Source organism: Lepidochelys kempii, chromosome 1 (assembly GCF_965140285.1).
Source record: "Lepidochelys kempii isolate rLepKem1 chromosome 1, rLepKem1.hap1, whole genome shotgun sequence".
NCBI classification, from domain to species: domain Eukaryota; kingdom Metazoa; phylum Chordata; order Testudines; family Cheloniidae; genus Lepidochelys; species Lepidochelys kempii.
Window position 1 is genome coordinate 99,647,236 of NC_136380.1, and position 25,873 is coordinate 99,673,108.

Genomic DNA, 25,873 nt, shown 5'->3' on the forward strand with positions numbered 1-25,873 from the left:
TGAACATTATTGTGCACTCTGCATAGTATTTTTTTAAATTGCTTTCAACTATTATCCTGGGTTTTTTTAAATATTGGCGAAGTGCACACAATTCATTAGACCACTTTGAAATGTATTTCTTTTGGGCACTAGTTATTTTAGCACCTAAAGAGATTTAGTTTGAACTTTTCCAAAATTTCACTTTTGGACAGAGCTCAAAAGTGGAAAGCGAATGTTTCACAAGTTCACAACCAGAAAAGAAGAGGGTTTTAAAATGCAAACAGTTTTTTCCTTTAACTACAGTGGGTACAAACAACACTTTCTATTTTATTTTCATGTAATATTTAATACACCCCCAACACACATTTTCATTGACCTAGAATCTTGAAATATGGAACCCGCATTCATTGTAGGCTAATGACTAAAGGAAATTTCCAAATTTAATATTTGATCTCTTCCTTTTCTACCAGGAGAGATCAGAGGTTAATAGTCATGAATGTAAACTATTCAAGTACTCTTTTTAAAATACATATATACACACACACACACACAGCCCACTAATCAATCTCTCATGGGACTATATCCCACATTACAAATCTCTGAGCAGTTTCGTATACCGACCATTTAAAAAGAAAAAGTTAATTTTTATGTAACTCATGGTAGTGCTCTTTTTCTGGTTTGGCTTTGCAGACAATACATTCAACATACAGTATGCAGTGTGTGTAATATAATGAAGTATATGTAATGAAGACAGGAAAAAGAAATTTAAGTTCCTGATAGGCTGAGAATTTGTTCTATTAAACAGTTAAATTTTCATAAACTAAGTAAAAGCACATCAGAAAATATTTTATCTTTATAAATACAGAAATATCGGTTTGTACTTGTATTTTACAAAATACTTGGCAAATATTAAAGAAAGTCTTGCAATTTTATGTAAGTCATAATGCAAAAGTATTTTTATTGTTACCTCTGAAGCCTCTGTACAAGCTGCGACACCATGGTATCTGAAATGCCTGGACAAGCCTCCTCAGCTAAATAAATAGCTTCTCTCAGTTCTTCTATGGACCCCATGTTGTCACCATATACCTGACTTTTCTCTTTCAACTAAAAAAATGACAAAACTACATTAACAATGTAATTAACAGACAAATTTGAACATGTAATGTGTGTTAATTTCTATGTTTCCACAGAACTAGAATCCTGAGAATTAGTACATTCATTTTTTTAAAAAAATTATCATAAAAAGTCTACCTGTAGAAACACACTATTTGTAATTCGAGATTTTTATCACAGGTCACTAACCGAGCAGTCTAAGCCTTCACAAAAATAAGGCGGTCATGTGGGATGTGAAACCCCGAAACCAAGGATCATCTGAGGTCAGCAGCAATTCTATTTTACTATTTTAGAAGGGTGCTGTTGCGTACAAAGTAAGATTCAGTCACTGCCCTGAATTATTTACTGCTACTAATTTTGTACTACACTTTGTACTTTCATAGCATCTTCCATGTGAGGATTTCACAGCACTTTAAAATGTTAGTTCACTGAGTGTCTGTTACACAATAACTTTGAACATTGCAGCTGACCAATTCTAAAATTTCAGTGAATGTTCTAGGTCTCAAGGGACAGAATCCTATTTATTTTGGTGCAAATCAGAACACTGGAAAAAGCCTAAGTCAGAGGAAAATCAGGTCCCCCACACTCTCTGATGCTGTAGGAATGGAATCTGCTGCTGCCTACACATGAGAAGCAGCAGCTTAACTTGCTGCATTGGGAGTGTCTGTAGCTTGGATTCTAATGGAAATCAGAGAATCTTACAGGCAGAGTGTATAAGGGGGTAAATGGGGATAAGAGTGGACTAGCAGGGAACACGTGAGGGAGAAGTGGAAGCAGGAGGGACGAGAGAGATGGGGCAGTGATGATAGGGGGAAGCAGGGCCCCAGAGGGGAGTGACGAAGTGGACTTGCTCTTAGGGGGAAGAGAGGATAGCTAAGCAGAGACCCACAAGGAAATCAAGGGGTGAGGAGTGGTGATGATGGGGGAAGCAGGGAGCCACATGTGTGGCTGTGATAGCAGGAAACCAGAATAGGGGGCGTGGAAATTGGGGAGGGGGAAAAAGCAGGGCCCCAGAGGGAGAGTAGAAATGGGATGGGGAAACTGCAGTTCTGGGAAAGAGGGGACACACACACTGCCCCTGCCATGAGAGGAATGGGATAAAACACAGTCCATAACATGGCAGGGGGAGGAGAGATGGGAACAGACAGAACCCCTGGCATGAGAGATGAGGTGAGGGGAGCAGCAGGAAGCCCCTGATATAGAGGGGCATAGGAAGGTGGCACACAGGGAACTTCTGGTGGGGAATAGAAGAATGGAATGGTGTGTGCAATTCACTCAGCGTACATAAGCATCCAACCCCCTAATAACCCAACACCCCCATGAGGAAGGAAAATGCTATTCACCATTTTACAGACAAGGAGGCTATGTCGACTTTCCACTGAGTCTGAATAATCTCTGGTGCAGAGACCACTCTTCTGGGTAAGTATCTGCTTACTGTGTTCAATATGCTTTCTATGTGGCATGGAAGCCTTCCAGGAGCCTCCTCAAGAACAGGGCTCCTTTGATTAGGAAAATACTTTTGGTGCTCTCCGTTTTTTCCACCCACAAGGGAAGCACAGTTGTAAAGACTGAAACATGGTAGGGTAGGAAAGGACTACTTAAATACAATTCTATAGGTATTTTTTAAGTAATTTACTCTACATCATGTCTGTATTCCCCTTCATTTGTAAATATACTTATAAAAAAATTAAAGAACCATTCCACCGAATATCTGCATAAAATAGTTTGTTAGATTCCAGTACAAGTTCAGCATTTATACTTCAAGGCTTTGAAACTTTTAAACTCTCTTAGCCTAGTCCACCAAGCAGAAGCTGGGGAGAAGTGAGGAGCTGAATGCAGATTCGACAAAAAAACCAATAATAGGAAAAACTGGTGTACGGCAGTCCAAGCAGCAACACACACCTCCCCTCTTTATTTAATTGTCTCCCAGCTTTATTTTCTCTCCTCATTCTCTTCCATTAGTGTACGTGATGTGGTTGTGCTACACAAATGAGCATTGCTGTAAACAAACTAGGAAAGAAACAGATGAGACACAAAACCAGAATGCTACTGCTGGACCATAAGGAGAGTTAACCTACCAGTTACAGTATCCTTGGATATGCCATTCCCCAAAGAGACATATATAAATAAAGATATCAGAAATAACTAAGTTTTCAGAGGCAGCTTACCTCCACAAATAAAGGAGATATAATTGCAGATAAACACTGAGACAAAGGACGCCTGGGGGTATCTTTTTCCTTTAAGAGAAAAATGAGTGACATCTGTAATAGAGTGAGTGCGATTAACATTTACATTGTAGCTTCAAAATAACCCTAACTGAGCCTGAGCTATTTGATTTCTGAAGATGCATCCTCTTTGTTTTCTGTATTTGTTTCATAAAAAACTAGTTCTGATACACTACATATAAATATAAAAATGAATATGTAAACATGCACACATATGAACTAATTCATGTAGTACATTACGTTTTAATACCATCTATCAAAGTATGTGTAAAGTGATTACATTATGTGTGGGTGTGAATTCAATATGAAGAATCATTAAAGATTAGGTTTTTGTATGACAAAAGTGCATTACAAAACAATACTTCTTGAAGAATGTACGGTGAAACTTACTAAAAATGTGAAGGGTCTGATCCCACTCCCTATGTCTTGACACATGCAGGTACAAAATGCTAAGTCAACCATAATAAAACATTTAAAAACAACATCACACATATTTACAAAAAATCAAACTGTAAGAGTGAAAAAGTATTACAGGATGAAATCATGTTGATAAGAGAGCCGTTCAATACAAGCAACAACTGTAATCTACATAATTTAAAAGACTTTTTGCAGATTTTTTAAACTGTCAAAGGAGTATCTTAAGTGAAACAAAATTTGAAAAAATGTTGGATGACTGAACTAGATTAGGTATGTTTACATGTATATCTGGCTAGTATTGCTTTTAGCATTAAACATTAATACAGTACCTTGTTACTTTCTTGTTCCTCTGGCTGGGCTCCTCCATTCTCTACATTCTTGGGGTCTTTTTCTCTGATTGTAAAGATCCAGTCCCCTGAATCACGGCCACCTGTGGCCTGGCCATCGGTTTCACTTTTAAAAAAAATACTAACACGTTTCAGAATTTTTCCTTTCCTACATTAGTAATATTAATTTAATAATGCCAAAATAAGCTTAAAACCTTCACATTTGAGAGTGAATTTAGAACACTATGCTTCTCAGGCCAGTGAAAACAAGGCATGTGATAAGAATGATTAGGTTGGGTCTTAAGTAAAGATTTTGTTTAAATATTGAACAAAGGTGTTTTTCTGTATATTAAATAAAGATTAAGGAGAAAGACAAACGTTCATTTACTACCTCCGACAATGGTTTCCCAAACTGTATGACACTAATGATATTCCTTTTCAGAAGTATGACAGATGCCAGCAGAGGGCTCCAAATTACTGGAAAGTTGGCAAAAGTTTTTGGAAAGTTTGAACACATAATTCTGTCAGTGCTCATTTAGCATTGTAGTAGGCTATGCAGAGAACCCAGACAAGAACAAAGTCAACGTCTAATGTATTTGTATTTCTTTATTTAAATTTAAAATAATAAATATACCTCTCCAAAAGTCTAGATGTCCTAACATAGTTATACAATCAATAAAATTCAACCTCAGCTGCATTAAAATCATCAGTTCCACAGTAACTTAGCCAACCACCAAGCAAATGCTCCCTTTAAGTGCACAGCAATCTGGTACGGCTGCGCATCTCAGGTGGCTGCGAGTGCAGCCAGTACCCATGCTGCCTGCCAGCCCCTCTTGCTGGAACTCATGGTGAGTCCTCTCTGCACTGCGGAAAGCCTGGGGCCAGCAGGAAGGGTAAAGAGCTTAGCGGGGTGCTGGGGGAGAGGCAGACACTCTCAGCAGGTAGGAGAGTGTGGCCCTCATAGGGTCTTGCTCTGCCTATTGGCCTCAGCACTCCTTCCGGAGCCCTTCCTTCCAGAAGCTCCTCTCTGCAGCACAGGAAGCCTGAGAACAGGGAGGGTAAGGAGTGGAGTGGGAGGGAGCCCAGTCAGCCAGTATAGGGTCCCACTCCACCTGCCAGGTCCTCCTGCTGCAACACTTGGCAGCTCCTCTCAGCCCAGCAGGGAGCTATAGTGCAGGGAGAGGGGACCTGTGCAGTTGCTGCTGATGGGGTAGGGGTGCCCAGTCCGAACCCTCCTACATGCTCCAGGCTGTGAAGGCAACTCCCTCCCGGGGGAGGGAGAGGAGAGATGAGAAGTGGGGTTGGGTCTGGGGCAGAGAGGGAGGGGAGCAAGGCTCAAGCAACAGAGATGGGTAACGAATGGTTGTGGGGAGGCAGAGAACTAGGGGAGTTCCACCAGTCCTGCAATTGGGAGCCAGGAGTTAGAATCCTGCACAGGTGATATCTTTAGGGAATTCTAAGATACTTAATTGGTGCCACAAGAAAAAGTATTGATTTCAATAGTTTGGCTGTGGCATGGTCATAAGTCATGTTACTCATTACAGCACAGGAATGTAAGCTACATTTAAAATAACTTGGTGTGATCTTAAACCTCTTCAACCCAATATTTAACAGAATGGAAGATGCCGTGACTAATTACAAACTGACTGGGCAATTTAAATGAATAGATTGGCAAGTCAAAGGTCTATGTAAACATGATAAAAATATGATATGCACAACTCAATACAAAAAAAATCTAGAGGGAATGTTGCTCCTGCCTCTTACTCATCTGGGAAACACATCCTCAGCCTTTTCTAAAATCCTTCTCAAAACAGACATCTTTTGCGGCATGCCCTCAAAGTTGCCAAATTAGGCAAGTTTTGGACCAAGGCAGGGAGCAAGTTCCAGAGCCTCAAAGCCCTCCCATAGAAAACCTTTCCACCCGCTCTCTCATAATGAGGGGATCTAGCTTGAGTGCTCCTGCTGATTACAGTTGTGGCAATACAGCACGGGAAGAGAGGCACTCTCTTATTTAGGGCTTTATAGTTTATAAACACCTTAAACTCCACCCAGACACCAATGGGCAGACGGTACAGATCCTGAAGCAGTGTTAGATGCTCCCAATACAATGCTCAGCTCAATAAGCAAGTTGCTGCATTCTGCACTCGCTTCAGTCGCCAAATATTTTAAGGTGTCACTCCCTCCCACCACACACTGAAGTAGTCTAATCTCAAATTGACAAAATCATGGATAATATTGGTAAGGTCCACATCTAAGTGAAAAGATCACTATCTCATAGCCAGAGATAGATGGTAAAATGCTGATGGGGTTACTGTTGTAATATGATCATCGAGCAGCAGCTGGGGATCTAAAAATCACCCATAAGTTGCAAACACTAGTAACTAAGTAATTAATGGCAGACAAACACCTTCAATCGAAGGGGCTGATACCTTTGAAATCTCCTATCACTGCTTCTCCCAACCCATCACCACCACCTCAGTCTTCTGTGGGTAGAGCTTCAGCCAGCTCACTCTCCTCCATGCCCCAATCTCAACTCTGGCTAAGGTGTTGCACTGCAACACTGGAGTCAGATGAGATGGAGACATACAGATGGGTGTCATTAGCATAATGAAAAACACCATACCCCATGCCTCCTTAGGGCCCCATATACATGTTGAAAAGGAGGGTGACAGAAGGAACCCCTCAGCACTGCAAACTTCAGAACTGTTCAGTAAAAGGAGCAACTCAACTACTCAATGAGAGGACTCACAGATGAAAAAACCGAAAGCCCTTGAAGACCTGCCCCATCAACTCTCACCAGGGTTCATCCTTCTGATCAGCTGACAGATCAAAGGCAGCTGACAGATCTAATACCACCAGCATGGACACTTAGTCTTCAACCATATGATTAGTTCTGTATCTGTGCCACATCCAGGTCTATACCCAGATTGGCATAGATCAAGAAGATCAAAGGCATCTATATACTGAGAGAGTTGTCTCACGACAAGTTTTTACACAATCTTATCTTAGAAAGGAAGATATGATACTGGTCAACAATTAGCAAGACTGTCAGCATCAAAAGGTGCCTTCTTAAGCCAAGGCCAAACTATTACTTCCTTCAAAGCAATGGGCAGCCTATCCTCTCTAAGAGAGGTATTGGCAATCTGCATAAGCAAGGCAGCCAGTACTTCCCCACCGACCTCCACCAGCCAGGAAGGGCAGCAAGGGCATGGATCCAAAGCACAGGTTGAGGAAACAAGTTCTCTCAACACCTCCAGTACCTCAGGGAGCATCCCTATCTGGAACTGTAACAGAGAAGACAATGTCTTTGTTCTCTCAAGACCTTGCTCTCCTACCACGGAAGCAGACAGCCCACCCAAATCTGATCAATCTTGCCCACAAAATAAAACAGGGTTACTTAACCTACAGTAAATGTAGTTCTTTGGGGCGTTGTAGACAGTGTGGATCCTACTCTAGATATACAAGCATCCCATGCGCACAAAACTGGATTTTTTTAACTAGCAGAGTCTGGCAGGGCTATGCCTGTGCCCTGTGCATCCTCATGCTCTTTTGTGAGGATATAAAGGAGGGAACGGCCCTGCCCCTTCCTCAGTTCCCTTGCACTTTGACGCCTGTGATAGCTGGGAAAAGTTAAGGGATCCACAAGGACAACAACAACTCAAAGAACTGATGTTACCACAGAGAAACTAACAACTGTATTTTCTTCTTTGAGTACTTATCAGTATGGGTCCCAACCTAGAAGACTGATAACCAGTATCCTCTTTGCAGATAGGAGAGGAGTCACAGCTGTATCAGTCAAAGAGTGACTGGAGCACAGCCTTTCTGAGGTTAGCATCGGCTCTTATCACTACATCAAGTGCATAGTGCTTTTACAAAGGTCAGTGGTTTACTCCAAATAGCTGCCTTAAAGCCCTTAACAATGGTACGTTTCTGAAGCAGGCCAAGGATGTCACCCAGTCAAGTGTGCTCTCACACTGAAGGAAGGGTCATATCAGCCATGTGGTAGCAAGTGGAGAAACAAAGAGTGATCCACTTTGACAATCTTTAAGAAGAAATTGCCTTATCTTTACATCTACCCAATAGAGCAATAAAGAGGTGGGAAGAGAGCCTGAAAGGTTTTGTCCTGTTCAGTCCTGGAGACATCGAGAGAATGCAATTTTTTTCCTCCAAAGGAGTGTAATTTTGAGAAGACCAATAAGGGGACTGATTAGTTCAAATGTAACTCTGACACTCTGCTGCCATAGGACTGGACAGAATGCTCAGGTGAAGGGGTTAGAGGGCTGATGTCCACTATTATAGCAAGGACGCTTCTTAGGTTAGTAGTTCAGACACCTATGGCAAGAGAGTGTCCATTGCCTCTGCTGGTGTTGCTGCTGTGGATGATCCTTTTTTGATACGTTGGAGGTGTGTATAAACAATTGTAACACACTGTTTTCTCACTAAATAGCGCTCAACTATCGAACAGTGGGTCTTCTATGATGGACTGTACTTCACAGAGAATGACTGAAGCCTGGAGCAATGAGGCCCTTCTCATGGTCATGGCTGTGGTCATGGTTCTGGGCTGGCTGCATATCAGGAGCATGCACAGCAGCCTATAGGGATGTTTTCACCACTAGCTGTCCCTCCTGCAGAATGCCCTTGATATCCTCTGTAGCTTCGTAGGGACCTTTACAACTAGTATCAAGACTCTGTGTCATGTGAGAAAACCATACTTCACTAACATGGCCTGAAAATTAGCTACCCTCAGGTGAACAGTAGGCAACAAGTACAATTTCTTCCCAAAGAGATCCAGTTGTTTTGAATCTTTCTACTTGGGAGTTCTCTCGGTTGAGAAGGACTTCTCCTGTACTACTGAAATCAGTATTGATCCAGGATTAGGACAGGTAATAAAAATTCTCTAATCCTGATGGGGACATATGGGTAGTGTGTCTCTGTCCATTCTGCTGTTAGAAGTGCAGTGGTCAGCATCTGCCATAGTGCCTAAAAGGGGTCCAGAACCCCATCATTTCTCAGAAAGGCAATGCGTGCTGGGCTCATTGCAGAAAAAAACCTCAAAAAGTGATTTCTCTGCAATGACAGAGATTTCAGTCTCCAGTGTGTCTACTATCTGCAAAGAGGTATTAAAAGGCCTTAAAATCATCTGGTGCTGGCGCCGGGGCCAAGGCCATTGCCTCCTCCTAGACTTCTTTAGGAGGTGAAGTGGAGCACTGGTGGGTCTGCACCTCGGATCCCTGCTCCTCCTGACAGTCATATGTCTGGGGTCTCACCAATGATGTGGCAGAGGGTGATCTTCTCCTCTTCCTCTTTGGGGGTTGCACAGTTCTTTAGAGCTTTAGCCTGTTTTCCACAAGTAGTCCCAAAAGGGCCACAGTGGCAACCCAAAAGGGCCACAGAGGGGATAGCCAGTATTCGAACTGAAGTTTACCCCTGGAGGAGAGGGGCTAGATCAAAGGCTACTGTGGGCCACACCAGCAAGTGGATGAACTAGAGACAGCCGATTCCCCCGGAAGAGGGGAGAAAGCAGAGTAGGGCACAGCTAGAGGGCCGTGCCCAGAAGAGGACACCGCCGTCCAGGGAGTGACGCAGGTCTTAGAGGTAGAACAGAAATGATGGCGGTGAGACACCACTAGAGGAAGGCGCACCAGCAACCAAGAGCTAATTCCCAGCACGGCCACCAGGAGGAGCCAAGGTGGTGAGTTCCACCCCATCACTGCCCATGAGGAAATTAATAATTTTGTCTTCAGAATAGGGTTTGAATAGTATGCAGTAAATGAGACATGGAATCACACATTGAACAATTAGAAAAAAACACGATATTGAACAGGTCAGAGAACCACAAACACAGTTACATGTGGGACAGAGAAGACTGTCCATGACCATTACGAGATATTGTATCCTTGCTTTGCACTGTTCATGTTTTTCAAATAATGTGTTAATACACATTGCTTTAAAGCTGTTAGTGACATGACAAATATGCTGCCACCTTACTCTGTCGTGGGCTGTTGCTTTCCAGTTGCTGTGGTTAACCTGACATGCTTTTAAGTTTGATTTCATTGTGTCTTTATATTGTTTGTACTGGCCACCATGAGAAAGGAGTTTGTAGCTGACCATAAAATATATTCTCAAGTATTCTCAAGTCAGCAGACCAGTCAGTTGAACTTTCATGAGCATGCTCTGAATGCCAGATAGCCAATGATTAAGAACTTTGATATTGAGAATCCTGTCCAACCATTTGACCATGCAGACAGACTGAAGACATTTTGAGACATTTACATTTACACTGAACAAGGCACGAGAAAGCATACAGTATCAGAAAATCCTGCACTCGCAGAGAGATTGACTAAATAATTTCACTTTAATATTTTTATTGTCTTTATAAAAACTTGAATACAAAATACAATTAGCTTTTTCAATACAAATTATTTGTTTAGGAGTACCCATCAAATGGCAGAATTTCTCAATTCAAATTACCTGTTACCTATTATCTTCTCCTTTCCATCAATCACAAAAAGGAGGAAGGCACTAGTAGTACTTTATTCTGTTCAGGTTCTTATACTACGTTCATCATAGCAACACCTGAACATCTTCACAGCAGTACTTGTAGAGAGTTTATTCTCCATGAGTTCCCCTCTAACATCTACTCATGGCTTCAGTGGATGTACCTACAGTGCCACCAGGAGCAACTATTAATACCCTCTGTTCAGGAGCCGAGCCAACCCAACTTTCTCCACTTCTCCCTAGGGAAAGGATGTCCCACCAAAAGACATATTTTCTGAAGGAATTTCTAAAAGTTAAGACACCAGAAAATGATCCTCCTCCTTCTCTTTCTATGTCGCAGAGTGAAGAAAGCAGATTTCCCTTCACCATCATGACCTTAAGTATATCAATTCCTATAGACCTAATGACCCTGTTGCCAATATTTGGAAGCCTTAATTGTGAATGTCCATACTTTAAAACTGAGCATCCATCCAAATCAGGTCTGGGGAAGTGCAAACCATGTCCCAAAGATCCCTAACAAATCATTCAGCAAAACCAAGAAAGATCAGACTTGATATTCCTGCTATTTCTAAGATAAGAAATAAGCAGAACAACACCTCCCCCCATCCCCGCTTTTTTAAATCTACTTTTAGGACCTCTTTAGACAAGAACATCAAAGAAGTAGAAGAGAGCAAACCCTCATTTTTTCTCCTTTACAAGTCCCATTTATCTCTAAACTTCTTGGTTAATTCTTGATTTTTAAAACATCAGGAATGTACTTGCACATTCTTTAGCTTTCAGTTGCTGATACGCACTCTCAGTCTTAACTTCAGGTTAACAGAACTGGTTTAATTTAGTCATGAACATAATTTATTTGTTATACTTTCTAGCATGACAGAAAAGAGTGTGTGCTGAGCACTGTATGACTGAAACTAACAGTTTGAGATGCCACAGCAGATGGAGCAAACTGCAGCATAAAATATTACAAAACACACCCTCCCTCAACAAAAAAATTATATATTTTATAATTAGTCTTCTTTCACCTTTCTGGGCTTGAAAGCCCTCAAAATATTTCAATTAAGTTTTTAACTTCACATGCCTGGTGAGCCCAACATTTTTTAAATAAAGAACATCAGCTAACTAGACAAGATGATACACAACTGCTTAAGAAAATTCTCCTCCTCTATTCCTGTGTTTACAATTATGTTATAGATTCAACAAACTTACGCATCCGATTCTTCAGAGCTGGAGTCATCATGACTCTGTTCAGACTTCCACCTCTTGTGCCTATCAATGAGCTCTGCCAGGTAGGATGTTTTCTTTGCATTTCGTATTATGAATTTGTGTTTCAAGAGCTCCTTTGCTGTCGGTCTCTTAAAAATAAAAATTAATTGTAAGCTACAGTCTAACTTGTTTCTCTATATTTGAAACAGTTGAGATGACTCACATATCGTGATTTGAAAAACAAAAGAGGAAAACTCATGACAAATAATATAAACAGAAACTTTGATGGCTTAAAACTAAACACAGAAACAAAGAAATGTAGGGCAGGACGGGACCTAGAGAGGTTATCTAGTCCAGTCCAGCACCAACCATACCTACAACCATTCCTGACAGGAGTTTGTCTAATCTGTTCTTCAAAACTTGCAATGACAGGTTGAAGCTTATTTCAGTGCTTAATTATTCTCTAAAGTTAGAAAGTTTTTTCTAATATCTAACCTATACCTCCTTTACAAGCTGATTATTTCTTGTCCGACCTTCACAACAATTGATCACCAGCAGTGCAAGTAGGCCGCTACACCGTACCAGCAACCTATTTATAGCCGGTATGGCATACCAGAAAGACAAAGCAGCAGCCCAGCCGGAGGAGAGAGCTGGGAGTTCTGCTCCTTTCCCTGCTGGGAGGAGCAGAGGGGAAAGGAGCAGAATGCCGGCAGCTCCTCCGGCTGCTGCCCCCCCACCTCCAACCTCGCTCCCGCCCCAGCCCTATCTCTGGCAGGGCTGCTGCTGTAGTATGAGGAAAGATGGAGATGCAGCTCCGTGCCTGGAAGAGCAGGGGGTGGGGCTGGGAGTTCTGCTCCTTTCCCTGCTGCCCCTCCCAGCAGGGAAAGGAGCAGAACTCCAAGCCCCTCTGCCCCCTGCCCCTGCCCTTCCAGGCATGGAGCTGTGTCTCTGTCTGTGTACAACAACAGCAGCCCCACCGGAGGAGAGAGGCTGGGGGAGAGGGGCTGGGAGTTCTGCTCCTCCGGTGGCTGTACTGCCCCCACCCCCCAGCCTCATTCCCCAGCCCTATCTCCAGCGTAGCTGGAGGAGGACAAAGCTCCCCTGCTCCAGGTAACATGGGATGGATGTGAGGAGGGGACAGGAAGAGCGTAGGGGGCCCGGACTGGGCGGTTAGGAGTCACATGGCGGGTCACTTGGGAAGGTCATGTGCCCCCCCCCGGACCAGTAAGACATGGATTTTACTTGCACCACTGTTGATCACTGTCCTCTTTATAATAGCCCTTAACATATTTGAAGGCTTATCAGGTCCCCCATCAGTCTTCTTTTCTCAAGACTAAACATGCCCTGCTTAACCATTCATCATAGGTCAGGTTTTCTAAAACTTTTAACATTTTTGTTGTGCTCCAATTTGTTCATATCTTTCTTAAGGTGTGGCACCCAAAATTGGATGCAATAATCCACCTGAGGCCTCACCAATGCAGAGTAGAGTGGGATAAGTGCCTCCTAAGTCTTACATAAGACACACTGTTAATACACCCCAGAATGACATTAGCCTTTTTTGCAACTGCATCACATTGTTGATTTATATTCTATTTATAACCACTATAATCCCAGAATGCTTCTCTGCAGTATTACTGCCTAGCTAGTATTACTGCCAACCTATTCTGCAGTTGCGTATTTGATTCAAATCCTATCTAGTTTATAAAGCTTAGATTGTGTTTTTGTTTTATTTCTTAGGTAATCTGCTTTGCTCTGTACATTTGCTACTTATAATCACTTAAAATCTATCTTAACTACAAAGGTAGTTAATACATTTGTTTTATTTTTTTTTTTACCTAAGCTAGTGTGTTTTGCTAGAAGTGTTTGAGGAACCTGCTTAGGAAAAAAACTGCTGCACTGTCCTCTCCACATTGAGGGAGGGATGGACAGGTAATAAACTTATATTGGTCAGACTTTTGACCAGGGCAAGATGGTACAGCTCTGGAATCCTAGGCTGTAGAGCTGGAGGACAGTTGGCTGGAGCCTCTCTATTGTTAGTTCATGAATGGTTGAGGAGAAGCATTCATATAACTGCAGCTGGGTGTGTCCCTGCCTGTGTAAATGTGTGTGTGAGTGCAGGACCAGGAGCGGTCTGCAGCTTCTCACAGCCTCACAGTGTGAGAGGGGATCCAGATTGGTATGTCAGAAGGCTCAGCAGTACTCCAGTTCCAGGTTGCACCACAGGGAAGTCCATCATACCTATTTTTCTGACATTGAAGCCTGAGGCAGTCTACTCTGTCTCTTCTCAGAGACAGGAGGCTGATTTGATCCCAGATCCAAGAACCAAGGCTCCTACGGCCTCCTCAACAAGAAAAGGCTCTGAGAGCCTCTGCTTTTTATGAACATATGATTTGTGAAGGTCCCAATAACAGAGCAGCACTCTGGTGAATGGGATTTCACAAGGCAGAACAAATAGATGTATAATTAACTGCTGACACATAGCAGACACACACTAATTAAATCCTCCATTCTTATCTTGATTTTTAGTAGCTGGATTAGCTGCATTAATGGTACCCCTCCATGCACATTTATTGGTTCCTTCCATCAGCTCAGCAACAACATGAGGTGGAACCACCACCATCTTGTTTATCTGGTGTTCTGTTGGGGAACTGATCAACCTGAGCCAAGTTGAAACACTCACAGATGAAGTCTGAAAAACAGCATCACATATGTGGATGCCAACCTATGGCCCAGTAGCACCAGACACATCTGCATCATCATAGTCAAGTTTGATTTTATCCCGAACACTAGCGATTGCATTGACAGAAATCTGAGAAGGCTAGGCTCTCTCTGAACCAGAGTCAATTAGGACTTCTATGAACTCTATCGTCTGTGATGGGATAAGACTATTTTTCATAGTTCATGAGAAGACCCTGCTGCTAGAACAGGTAAAGTGCATATTCTAGACTTGCTGCCAACTTCTGCTGGGTTCTGTCACATATTAGTCAATTGTCCAGGCGGGGGTAGATGTGTAAGAAGGGTGTCTTCTGCCTTAGTTGGGACTGATATATGTAAGCCTTCTTTTAGGAGTTCATAAATTCCCAGGGACTTTAAGGTAACCCTTGAGGGAAAGGCGTGCTTCATCAGTTCTCTGGCTGAAGAGGACAAATTTCCTCAAAAGACAAGTCCTCTGTCATGACCTTTATGCCATGTGGTAATCCCAGTGCCCACAGCCTTGAGACCCATCTCATACTAATGGCCTTTGCCATCAACCTTGCAGCCATACAGGAACCAGAGTCATCAGCACCAAACTATTGCTGCCAAGGTAATCTGTGCCAGGACTGTTGATGTGGGGGCTGTCAATCCAACTGGGGACTTTGTCAATGTTGAGGTGGCCGGCATCTACATTGTTGGTGCCGACTCTGCCAGTGCTTTCTTCACCATTCCACTGTCCGATCCCACAGTGTGATGAATGCTCAAGGGAGTGCTGGCTGATGCTAATTGATGCTGGTTCTAACAGTCGCTTCTGGGTCCAAAGTGACCTGCATGAACTGCTCAAATAAATGCATCTTGTGCATAGCATCCCTGGACTTACCGTGCAGGTCCTGGTCCACTTGCACACAAAGCACTTATCTAAGATGTGGCTCTCTCCTAGGCAGAAAAGGCACTGACTGTGTCATCCTTAATGGAGATCAGTCCATTGCAGGACATGCAGAGTTTGAACCAAATACATTTCTTCCTCAAATAGGTTGAAAAATCCTGGATTAAGGTCTCCGAAGACTAATCGGTCAGTCACTCGCTGGGTTCCATCTCACTGTCACAGGGCAGTAAGAGAGAACTGGGAAGAACCATGGCCATTCCACTGTTTATGCCCTTGCACGGGAGTATAGGTGATACAGGGTGTACACACAGACACCGCAATTCAAAAAAATCCAATCTCAAGCATTTGAAGAGCGTATGCTCCTACAATGGGATCTACACCGACAACAACAACATCTGACTGACATGTCTACACTGACATATTACAAGAAGAACACTCATTCTCATCCAGTGAAATTGGGGTAACGTCTGTAGGGCTCGGAGATGCCTGGAAGAAAGTGTTGGGGTAAGTCAAAGATGAAGAATGAGGAAATAAGATAACAGATTTTAACAGACCTACTGGATCAACAGGGAACCACACAGCTTTGCACTATGACAATTCAAGAAACATCAAAGTTAATACTGTCTATGAGAAAGAAAACTCATTGAGACTGTTAATACACCTGTATCACAAAGACACTAAGTAGTAACCTTTAACACATTCTAGAGGAAACAGAGTACAAATTCCCTGTCTTTCCACAAAGCCAAAGGGCTGAAGAAACAATATGAACACAAAGCAAAGGGGCTTTAGGGGAAGAAACAGGCAACCCAAGAAATCACTACGAGTATTGGAGAACCTACCAGGAAGAAGGCAAAGTAACTAAACAGGATACACAGTACTATCCTAAACAAAGCCAAAGGACTGGCTAAGAGCTGAAGCCTGCCAAGATATCAGTTCTGACTCAAAGCTCCTTTCCTGAGGCACTGGCTATTGGTCTGTTTTTGTGAGTTATGGTAATTCCCCCCTTTTCACAGACTGGACGCATAGACTTAACTAGATCAGATTTTCTCCAATATAATTTGCTCTGCACTGAGAGTTGACTATTCTAAACTTAAAAATAACATTCAAATACAGTCCCAAATTTGAAAGTGAGCATACATATGTAAAAAAAATTTGGCCAGTAGTTTCCTAAATCATTTTATAATGATGACCGTTTAAACAAGTATTTTCTTAACACTAAACTTCTGTTTTGTCCTACATGGACCATTAGGAGGACAAGTTAGTGACTCCATTGTTGAAGATAAACATTGGGGACTCTTCAGTACATATTTGGTCAGGGGGCTCCCTAGACAAACACCCCTTTCTCCACACACAAATGACCTCGGCCCGCGCCACTTCCCGCAGCCCCCATTGGCCGGGCACAGCGAACCGCGGCCAGTGGAAGCTGCGATCGGCCGAACTTGTGGACTCAGCAGGTAAACAAACCGGCCCGGCCTGCCAGGGGCTTTCCCTGCACAAGCAGCGGAACAAGTCTGGGAAACACTGAACTACAGAATGATAGATTTTAAGTGATTATAAGTGATAGTAAACAGATCAAAGCAGATTACCTAGCAAATAATCAGAACGCAAGATAAGTCTAAGATATTAGATCAGTGGTTCCCAAACTTGTTCCGTCGCTTGTGCAGGGAAAGCCCCTGGCGGGCCGGGCCAGTTTTGCTGCTCCAGGCCAAGGGGGGCTGAGGGAAGTGGCGCGGGCCGAGGGACGTACTGGCTACCGCTTCCCGCAGCCCCCCATTGGCCGGGCACAGTGAACTGCATCCAGTGGGAGCTGCGATCGGCCGAACCTGCAGACGCGGGAGGTAAACAAACCAGCCAGGCCCACCAGGGGCTTCCCCTGAACAAGCGGCAGAACAAGTTTGGGAACCACTGTATTAGATAGATGGGGTTTGAATTAGCAATATCTCACCCTGACTGATGATACAAGCAGGCTTGCAGATTCTTAAGACACAACCTGCATCTGCCTTGCAGCCCCTCCCCCATTCCAAGTCCTTTGTCTTCCACAGCTTCTTTCAGGTGTTGAGTTGTGGGGCAGTGAAGACAAATCATGTCGTCACTCTCCATCTTATATAGTTTCTCCATATGGTGGGAACCCTTTGTTCCAAGCTAAATTCCCAGCCCAGTCTGTGGAAAAATAGAGGTACCAAAATGGAGATTAGTATCATGTGATCTGGTCACATGCCCTTGCGTGCTCCCGAGTCAGAGCAGCCATTGTCCATAGGCTGTCTGCAGCATTTCCAGGAAGGCTCACCAGGTGGGGGATAAGCTTCTCCTAAAGCCTATTGTTTCCCTTAATGGCCCATTACCTTGAATAGGCCCTTCACAATCAGTTGTCTAGACTGGAAGCATCTTGCCTGGTGACTGTCATCCAGTTGTAACCACATTTGAAATACAGATACATAGTCACTACTCATAACTTCAGATACAAAAAATGATACGTGAACACAAGTAGGATAATCATATTCAGCAAATCATAACCTTTTCATAGACGCCTCACATGCAATATTTTGTACAAGATGCCTCAAAATTATGTCATAATCATATCACAATTATACCACTATGATGAATATGGGGTGCAATGTCACACAGACAACACTGAGAGGTAGAGCACCATGTCAGTTTCAAGTCAGTTTTACCAAGTGTTTTAAAATTGAAATTTGGCATGCCAACATTTGTGTGTATTTGGGGGTTGTGGTGTTTTGTTTTGGTAATCCTAACCTTGTTCTAATGTATATGTAAAGCCGCATTCTAAATTTTGGGAATTAAGCTCTCATGTTCTGAGAGGGCATGAACAGCACCGGGCAGCCTTCTGTGTGCAAATTTTACACTGTGCGCAATATAAATCTGCTTGCAACTAAATTATTGCGATGTCACACATTGAACATGATTTCACTCTCTGGGCTTGTTTAAATGAATAGTGTGCAGCAATCTGACTTGTAAATCTACAGCACATTAGCATACTAGGCACTAATTGTTCATGTGGACTCTCCTGTGCACATGAAAACTTCCCTAGTATATTCTAATTTACTCCCATTTACTGTACGGTAGCAAGGTCCATATGGACAGTTAGTGTGTGGCACATTAGTACACTGTCAATGTACACTCAAGCCTGAACATATAAAAAGAAACACTCAAAGCATTGCAGGGAACAGAGATCTCAGCAATTGTGTGCGTTCAGGTGATATCACCACCGAGCACATGAGAAACTAAGAACTTGCCACATAAGCTTTTCAGTTCACTTTTAAAGAAACAGCACTGTAGTATGTAGTAAAAAAAGATTATGAAAAAATGTTAGAAGTACTGTACTTCGAGGCTTTCAATCTAATTTATCTAAAAGTTTTCTTCACGGTGAAAGTCCTTTTTAGTACACATGGACAAAAAAAACCCTGTACATAACAGTTATATTATAACAGTTATATTCCCAATTTAGGCCTTTTTGGAAGAATTCTATGTACTAAGCTCCACAATTCATACACATTTTTAATTAAAAAAATCTTTGTTGTTTTAGCTAGCAGTCAGTCATCACTATAAAATGAAATTCAGCTTTAAATAAAAATGAATTTCCTTTTAAATGTTGTCCTGACTCCCCATGAAGTAGATTTCTATTCTAAAATCTCTTGGTGTAAAAAGCTCCTTACAAGGAATTCATGCAAAACACTTAGATTCTTTACTACATGTTGATAGTTGTATGAAAAACAGAATATATTTGTAAAACTCACGAAGCTTGGCTCCTTGTTCAAGCAGGCCTCAACAAACTCTTTGAGGGGTTTACTGTAGTTTTCTTCCAGTGTTGGTGGATTGTTCTTTGGAATGAGGAACAAAACCTTCATCGGATGCAACGCTGAATGCGGTGGCTTTCCTTTTGCAAGTTCTATGGCTGTTATGCCTAATGACCAGATGTCTGCCTGTAACACAAACAATATTTATAGATATATGGGAGGCCAAGGGGAGCATGTGAGGAAGAAAGAAACAGCTGATTTTACAACTTTCTTGCAAATTACTGCTTTCAAGAGTATGTTTTATTTTTGTCAAGAACCACTGGTTACCTTGTACCCACTTCCCCTATTCTGTGTCTCCTAGAAAAATGTAGTAGTTTGAACAAAACACAGAATTAACTCATCTTATGCTTCATTTACTGAATGAAAATACTATCTTGTTAAAAAAGACTGGAGTCTGAACCTCTTCCCTGGAACTCTGGGCATCTACTCTTCATATAAAATATACTCATTAGTCTCTTTTATTCAACAGCCTACTGCATCCCAAGTTTTAAGTATGGGACACAATAATTGAATAAAGTTTCTAGAAAAAGCCAAGACTACTTTCACATGGGTCAATATGATTTTTGGAACAGCGCCCTTAAGGAAGCAATACACATATGATAGTTACACCTGACTGACTAAGTACCATATCTGATTTGCATTTTATGTTATAATTAATAAAACACCACTTTCAAATCATGTTTATTTAATTAATTTAAACTCCTATCCAAACCTGAGGCCATATACAAGGATTTAAAACAGCAACAATAAAAATCCTAATACAACTAAGATACAAAGATCTTCAGCCAAGCTGCAATACAATATAGCCCATGTAATAATGTAAAAAGTTATAACCTTATATGTCCACAATCATCATCACATAAAACCCATAACATAACCACACAAAAAGCCTACTATAGGAAATAAAACCCCAAAACTATTTATCCCAAATCCCTCACCCACCACTTCCTGCAAAATCCTGGAAGAACAAATATGCCTTGTAGCATCTTCTGAAGATTACCAGATCCAGGCTCTGAGAGATCAAAGAGAAGTACGAGAACGGAGATCCAGAGCTGAGGATTCCTTACTGTTGCTGCTAAAACATGCTGCTACGACCCCAACCCCCCTTTTAAATCAGAGGACTGTATGCTCAGATATCTCTGCTGACAGCACAGCTTCACCCAGAGAAGCAATATTTATGATTTTAAGGGCCCCAAAAATTAGGACTCTGTAAGTCAAAATGCTTTAAATTCCATCCAGAAACTAATCTGAACACCATGCAAGTCTCAGAGCACAAGGATAATATGCTCTCCACATGCAGCACACTTAATATGCAGCTTTCCTAAATTTCAGATAGACATTAAAGTGCGGTCATGGTGTGAAAAGTGACCAACTATAAAAAGGAAGTGTAGGCTTCCATGCTGTAGGGGACTGACCTCAATATTGATGCAGAAATATATTAATAAATTATAGATAGACCATAGGTGAGGCAATATCTTTTATTGGACTATCTTCTAGTGGTGAGAGAGACAAGATCTTAGCTTACCGAGAACTCTTCTTCAGAGAGACATCTCACCAACCTTGTCTCTCTAATATCTCTAATAACATGGCTACAACAAACAGTGCATTAATAAATCAAACTTGTTGGGACTTTACTGAATAGTAAAATATAGCTACCAGTAGTTATAGCCAGGATGCTTGAAAATATAACAATATCAGACTATGTACCTTATAAAATGCTCAAGCTGACCAAAGGAATTGCAGGAGCTTCTGCTTTCTGTCACCCTGGAGACCAGCAAATGTCAGGAAAATAGCCCTCCTTAGCCATAAAACCATGCTTATACACCTAAGAGTGACTTATCTAGACCAAGACACCTTCCCTCTTATATAAAAACACCAGTTTGGTAGAAATGTAATCCTTACTTCAAGCAAACAAACCATGTATAACATTCATGATTTAGGAACACACCTGATTGTGAAAAAGAATGTAGGATTGTGTTATCAGAGCAAAAAGTGGCTTTTTTTGCCCTCCCAAGAAAAACTTCTAGGTAAACCTAGGCAAAAAATTCTAGAAACGTCCTCATTAAAGTGAATATTATAATTACTCTAAAAACTTCATTCAGAAAAGCTTCCTGGAAAAATGTGGAAGCTGGAAGTATGTTAAACCTTTATTTCTTAAATGTTGAAATGGCAAATAGTTTTGAATTACATATTCGTGTTTTAAACTAAATGTAAAGTGTCCAGTGTAATTTCCTAATATGATTGTTATGTACACGATAAAAAGGCTTTATGTACAAACACGGAATCTAACTATGTGTTTCATTCCTCTCTAGGGCAGATCCACACAGAGGAGGACAATCTACCACTGCTATTAATTACTCTATGAGTTCAAGTGGCAGATATCTATGTGATGGATCTGAACATAAGAATGGCCATACTGGGTCAGACCAAAGGTCCATCCAGCCCAGTATCCTGTCTACCGACAGTGGCCAATGCCAGGTGCCCCTGAGGGAGTGAACCTAACAGGTAATTATCAAGTGATCTCTCTCCTGCATTCCATCTCCACTCTCTGACAAACAGAGGCTAGGGACACCATTCCTTACCCATGCTGGCTAATAGCCACTAATGGACTTAACCTCCATGAATGTATCCAGTTCTCTTTTAAACCCTGTTATAGTCCTAGCCTTCACAACCTCCTCAGGCAAGGAGTTCCACAGCTCGACTGTGCCCTGAATGAAGAACTTCCTTTTTTTTGTTTTAAACCTGCTACCCTTTAATTTCATTTGGTGGCCCCTAGTTCTTATATTATGGGAACAAGTAAATAACTTTTCCTTATTCACTTTCTCCACACCACTCATGATTTTATATACCTCTATCATATCCCCCTTTAGTCTCCTCTTTTCCAAGCTGAAAAGTCCTAGCCTCTTTAATCTCTACTCATATGGGACCCATTCCAAACCCTTAATCATTTTAGTTGCCCTTCTCTGAACTTTTTCTAATGCCAGTATATCTTTTTTTGAGATGAGGGGACCACGTCTGTATCAAGATGTGGGCATACCATGGATTTATATAAAAGGGCAATAAGATATTCTCCGTCTTATTCTCTATCCCTTTTTCTAATGATTCCTAACATCCCGTTTGCTCTTTTGACTGTTGCTGCACACTGCATGCATGTCTTCAGAGAACTATCCATGATGACTCCAAGATCTTTCTCCTGATTAGTTGTAGCTAAATTAGCCCCCAACATATTGTATGTATAGTTGGGGTTATTTTTTTCATTGTGCATTACTTTACATTTATCCACATTAAATTTCATTTGCCATTTTGTTGCCCAATCACTTAGTTTCGTGAGATCTTTTTGAAGTTCTTCTCAATCTGCTTTGGTCTTAACTATCTTGAGCAATTTAGTTTCATCTGCAAACTTTGCCACCTCACTGTTTACCCCTTTCTCCAGATCATTTATGAATAAGTTGAATAGGATTGGTCCTAGGACTGACCCTTGGGGAACACCACTAGTTACCCCTCTCCATTCTGAAAATTTACCATTTATTCCTACCCTTTGTTCCCTGTCTTTTAACCAGTTCTCAAGATCAGTGAAAGGATCTTTCCTCTTATCCCATGACAAATTATTTTACGTAAGAGCCTTTGGTGAGGGACCTTGTCAAAGGCTTTCTGGAAATCTAAGTACACTATGTCCACTGGATCCCCCTTGTCTACATGTCTGTTGACCCCCTCAAAGAACTCTAATAGATTAGTAAGACATGATCTCCCTTTCCAGAAACTATGTTGACTTTTGCGCATCAATTTATGCTCTTCTATGTGTCTGACAATTTTATTCTTCACTACTGTTTCAACTAATTTGCCCGGTACTGACATTAGACTTACCGGTCTGTAATTGCCAGGATCACCTCTAGAGCCCTTCTTAAATATTGGCATTACATTAGCTATCTTCTAGTCATTGGGTACAGTAGCTGATTTAAAGGACAGGTTACAAACCATAGTTAATAGTTCTGCAATTTCACATTTGAGTTCTTTCAGAACTCTTGGGTGAATGTCATCTGGTCCCGGTGACTTATTAGTGTTAAGTTTCTCGATTAATTCTAAAATCTCCTCTAGGGACACTTCAATCTGTGACAATTCCTCAGATTTGTCACCTACAAAAGATGGCTCAGGTTTGGGAATCTCCCTAACATCCTCCGCCATGAAGACTGAAGCAAAGAATTCATTTCGTTTCTCTGCGATGACTTTATCATCTTTAAGTACTCCTTTTGTATCTCGATCGTCCGGGGCACTGCTGGTTGTTTAGCAGGCTTCCTGCTTCTGATGTACTTAAAAACCATTTTGTTATTACCTTTTGAGTTTTTGGCTAACTGTTCTTCAACTCCTTTTTGGCTTTTCTTATTATATTTTTACATTTAATTTGGCAGTGTTTATGCTCCTTTCTATTTACCTCACTAGGATTTGACTTCCACTTTTTAAAAGATGCCTTTTTCATCTCTCACTGCTTCTTTTATATGGTTGTTAAGCCACGGTGGCTCTTTTTTAGTTCTTTTAATTTGGGGTATACATTTAAGTTGAGCCTCTATTATGGTGTCTTTGAAAAGTGTTCATGCAGCTTGCAAGGATTTCACTGTAGTCACTAAAAGAAAAGGAGGACTTGTGGCACCTTAGAGACTAACCAATTTATTTGAGCATGAGCTTTCGTGAGCTACAGCTCACTTCATCAGATGTTTACCGTGGAAACTGCAGCAGACTTTATATACACACAGAAATCATGAAACAATACCTCCTCCCACCCCACTGTCCTGCTGGTAATAGCTTATCTAAAGTGATCAACAGATCCTTTGATCTAGTTGATCAACAGATCACTTTAGATAAGCTATTACCAGCAGGACAGTGGGGTGGGAGGAGGTATTGTTTCATGATTTCTGTGTGTATATAAAGTCTGCTGCAGTTTCCACGGTAAACATCTGATGAAGTGAGCTGTAGCTCACGAAAGCTCATGCTCAAATAAATTGGTTAGTCTCTAAGGTGCCACAAGTCCTCCTTTTCTTTTTGCGAATACAGACTAACACGGCTGTTCCTCTGAAAACTGTAGTCACTGTACCTTTTAATTTCTGTTTAACTAACCACCTCATTTTTGCATAGTTCCCCTTTCTGAAATTAAATGCCACAGTGTTGGGCTGTTGAGGTGTTCTTCCCTCCACAGGAATGTTAAATGTTAATATATTGTGGTCACTATTTCCAAGCAGTCCTGTTATAGTTACCTCTTAGACCAGATCCTGCCCTCCACTCAGGACTAGATCGAGAGTTGCCTCTCCTCTTGTAGGTTCCTGTACCAGCTGCTCCAAGAAGCAGTCATTTAAAGTATCGAGAAATTTTGTCTCTGCATTTCATCCTGAGGTGATATGTACCCAGTCAATATGGGGATAATTGAAATCCCCCACTATTATTGAGTTCTTTATTTTGATAGCCTCTCTAATCTCCCTTAGCATTTCATCGTCACTAATCACTATCCTGGTCAGGTGGTCAGTAATAGATCCCTACTGTTATTTTCTTATTAGAACATGGAATTACTATCCATAGAGATTCTATGGAGCATGTGGATTCATTTAAGGTTTTTATCTAGCTCAGCATCTTGTCTTCTGACAGTGGACAATGCCAGGTGCTCCAGGGGGAATGAACAGAACAGGTAATCATCAAGTGATCCATCCTGTTGCTCATTCCCAGCTTCTGGCAAACAGAGGCTAGGGACACCATTCCTGCCCATCCTGGCTAATTGCCATTGATAGACCTATCCTCCATGAATTTATCTAATTCTTTTTGAACCCTGTTTGAAGCACATCCTCTGGAATGGTGGTCAAAGCATAAAGGGGCCTGCAAATGTTTAGCATATCTGGAACATTAATACCTTCCAACGCCATCTACAACAGTGCTATGAAAAAGCCTGTTCTCACTTTCAGGTGACATTATAAGTAAGAAGCGGGCAGCATTATCTCCTGTAAATGTAAACAAACTTTTTCATGTTAGCAATTGGCCAAACAAGAAGTAGGACTGAGTGGACTTGTAGGCTCTAAAGTTTTACATTGTTTTGTTTTTGAGTGCAGTTATGTAAAAAAAATTTCTACGTTTGTAAATTGCACTTTCGCGATAAAGAGATTGCACTACAGTCCTTGCATGAGGTGAACTGAAAAATACTATTTCTTTTGCTGTTTTTTGCAGTGCAAATATTTGTAATAAAAAATAATACAATGTGAGCACTGTACACTTTGTATTCTGTGTTGTAATTGAAATCAATATATTTGAAAATGTAAACACTCAAAAATATTTAAATAAATGGTATTCTATTATTGTTTAACAGTGCAATTAAAACTAAGAATCATCATGATTCTTTTTACTTGTGATTAATTTTTTTAATCACTGGCAGCCCTAATTTGTTTTCACGTAGATTATGAGGTACATGATGCAAATAATTAATCATGAGCATTGGACACCAACTTTTAAAACATACACAATTATTACCCACATACACAATTATAGATTTATTTGCAAATGGATTAATGGCATAATGTCTGTGTTTTTGTTATTCTTAAATATATATTTTGTGGCTGCAAGGTATTTTTAGTGCATTTATATTTAATTTTTTAAGCAGGCTTTATCATTTTTTATTTTGATACCCATGCTTTTCTTGTTACCCATGCTCTGTGGTTCATGGGCTTTATTACTGTTTGATTACCA

At 41.3% G+C, this 25,873-nt stretch overlaps 1 protein-coding gene across 6 annotated transcripts in view; it reads right to left on the minus strand.

The window, feature by feature from the left end:
- STK24 (serine/threonine kinase 24) overlaps positions 1 to 25,873 on the minus strand; it is a 136,166-nt gene that overhangs the window by 9,363 nt on the left and 100,930 nt on the right. For 2 of the 6 annotated variants that reach the window (XM_073348324.2, XM_073348276.2), the window contains exons 6-10: positions 19,097 to 19,282; positions 11,765 to 11,910; positions 4,064 to 4,202; positions 3,261 to 3,353; positions 947 to 1,083 (exon numbers count right to left, since the gene is read on the minus strand). In XM_073348324.2, coding sequence (XP_073204425.1) covers positions 947 to 1,083; positions 3,261 to 3,353; positions 4,064 to 4,202; positions 11,765 to 11,910; positions 19,097 to 19,282 — 701 coding nt within the window. The remainder of the gene's footprint in view (positions 1 to 946; positions 1,084 to 3,260; positions 3,354 to 4,063; positions 4,203 to 11,764; positions 11,911 to 19,096; positions 19,283 to 25,873) is intronic. The other 4 variants (XM_073348294.2, XM_073348283.2, XM_073348305.2 and 1 more) reach the window with 4 other exon arrangements.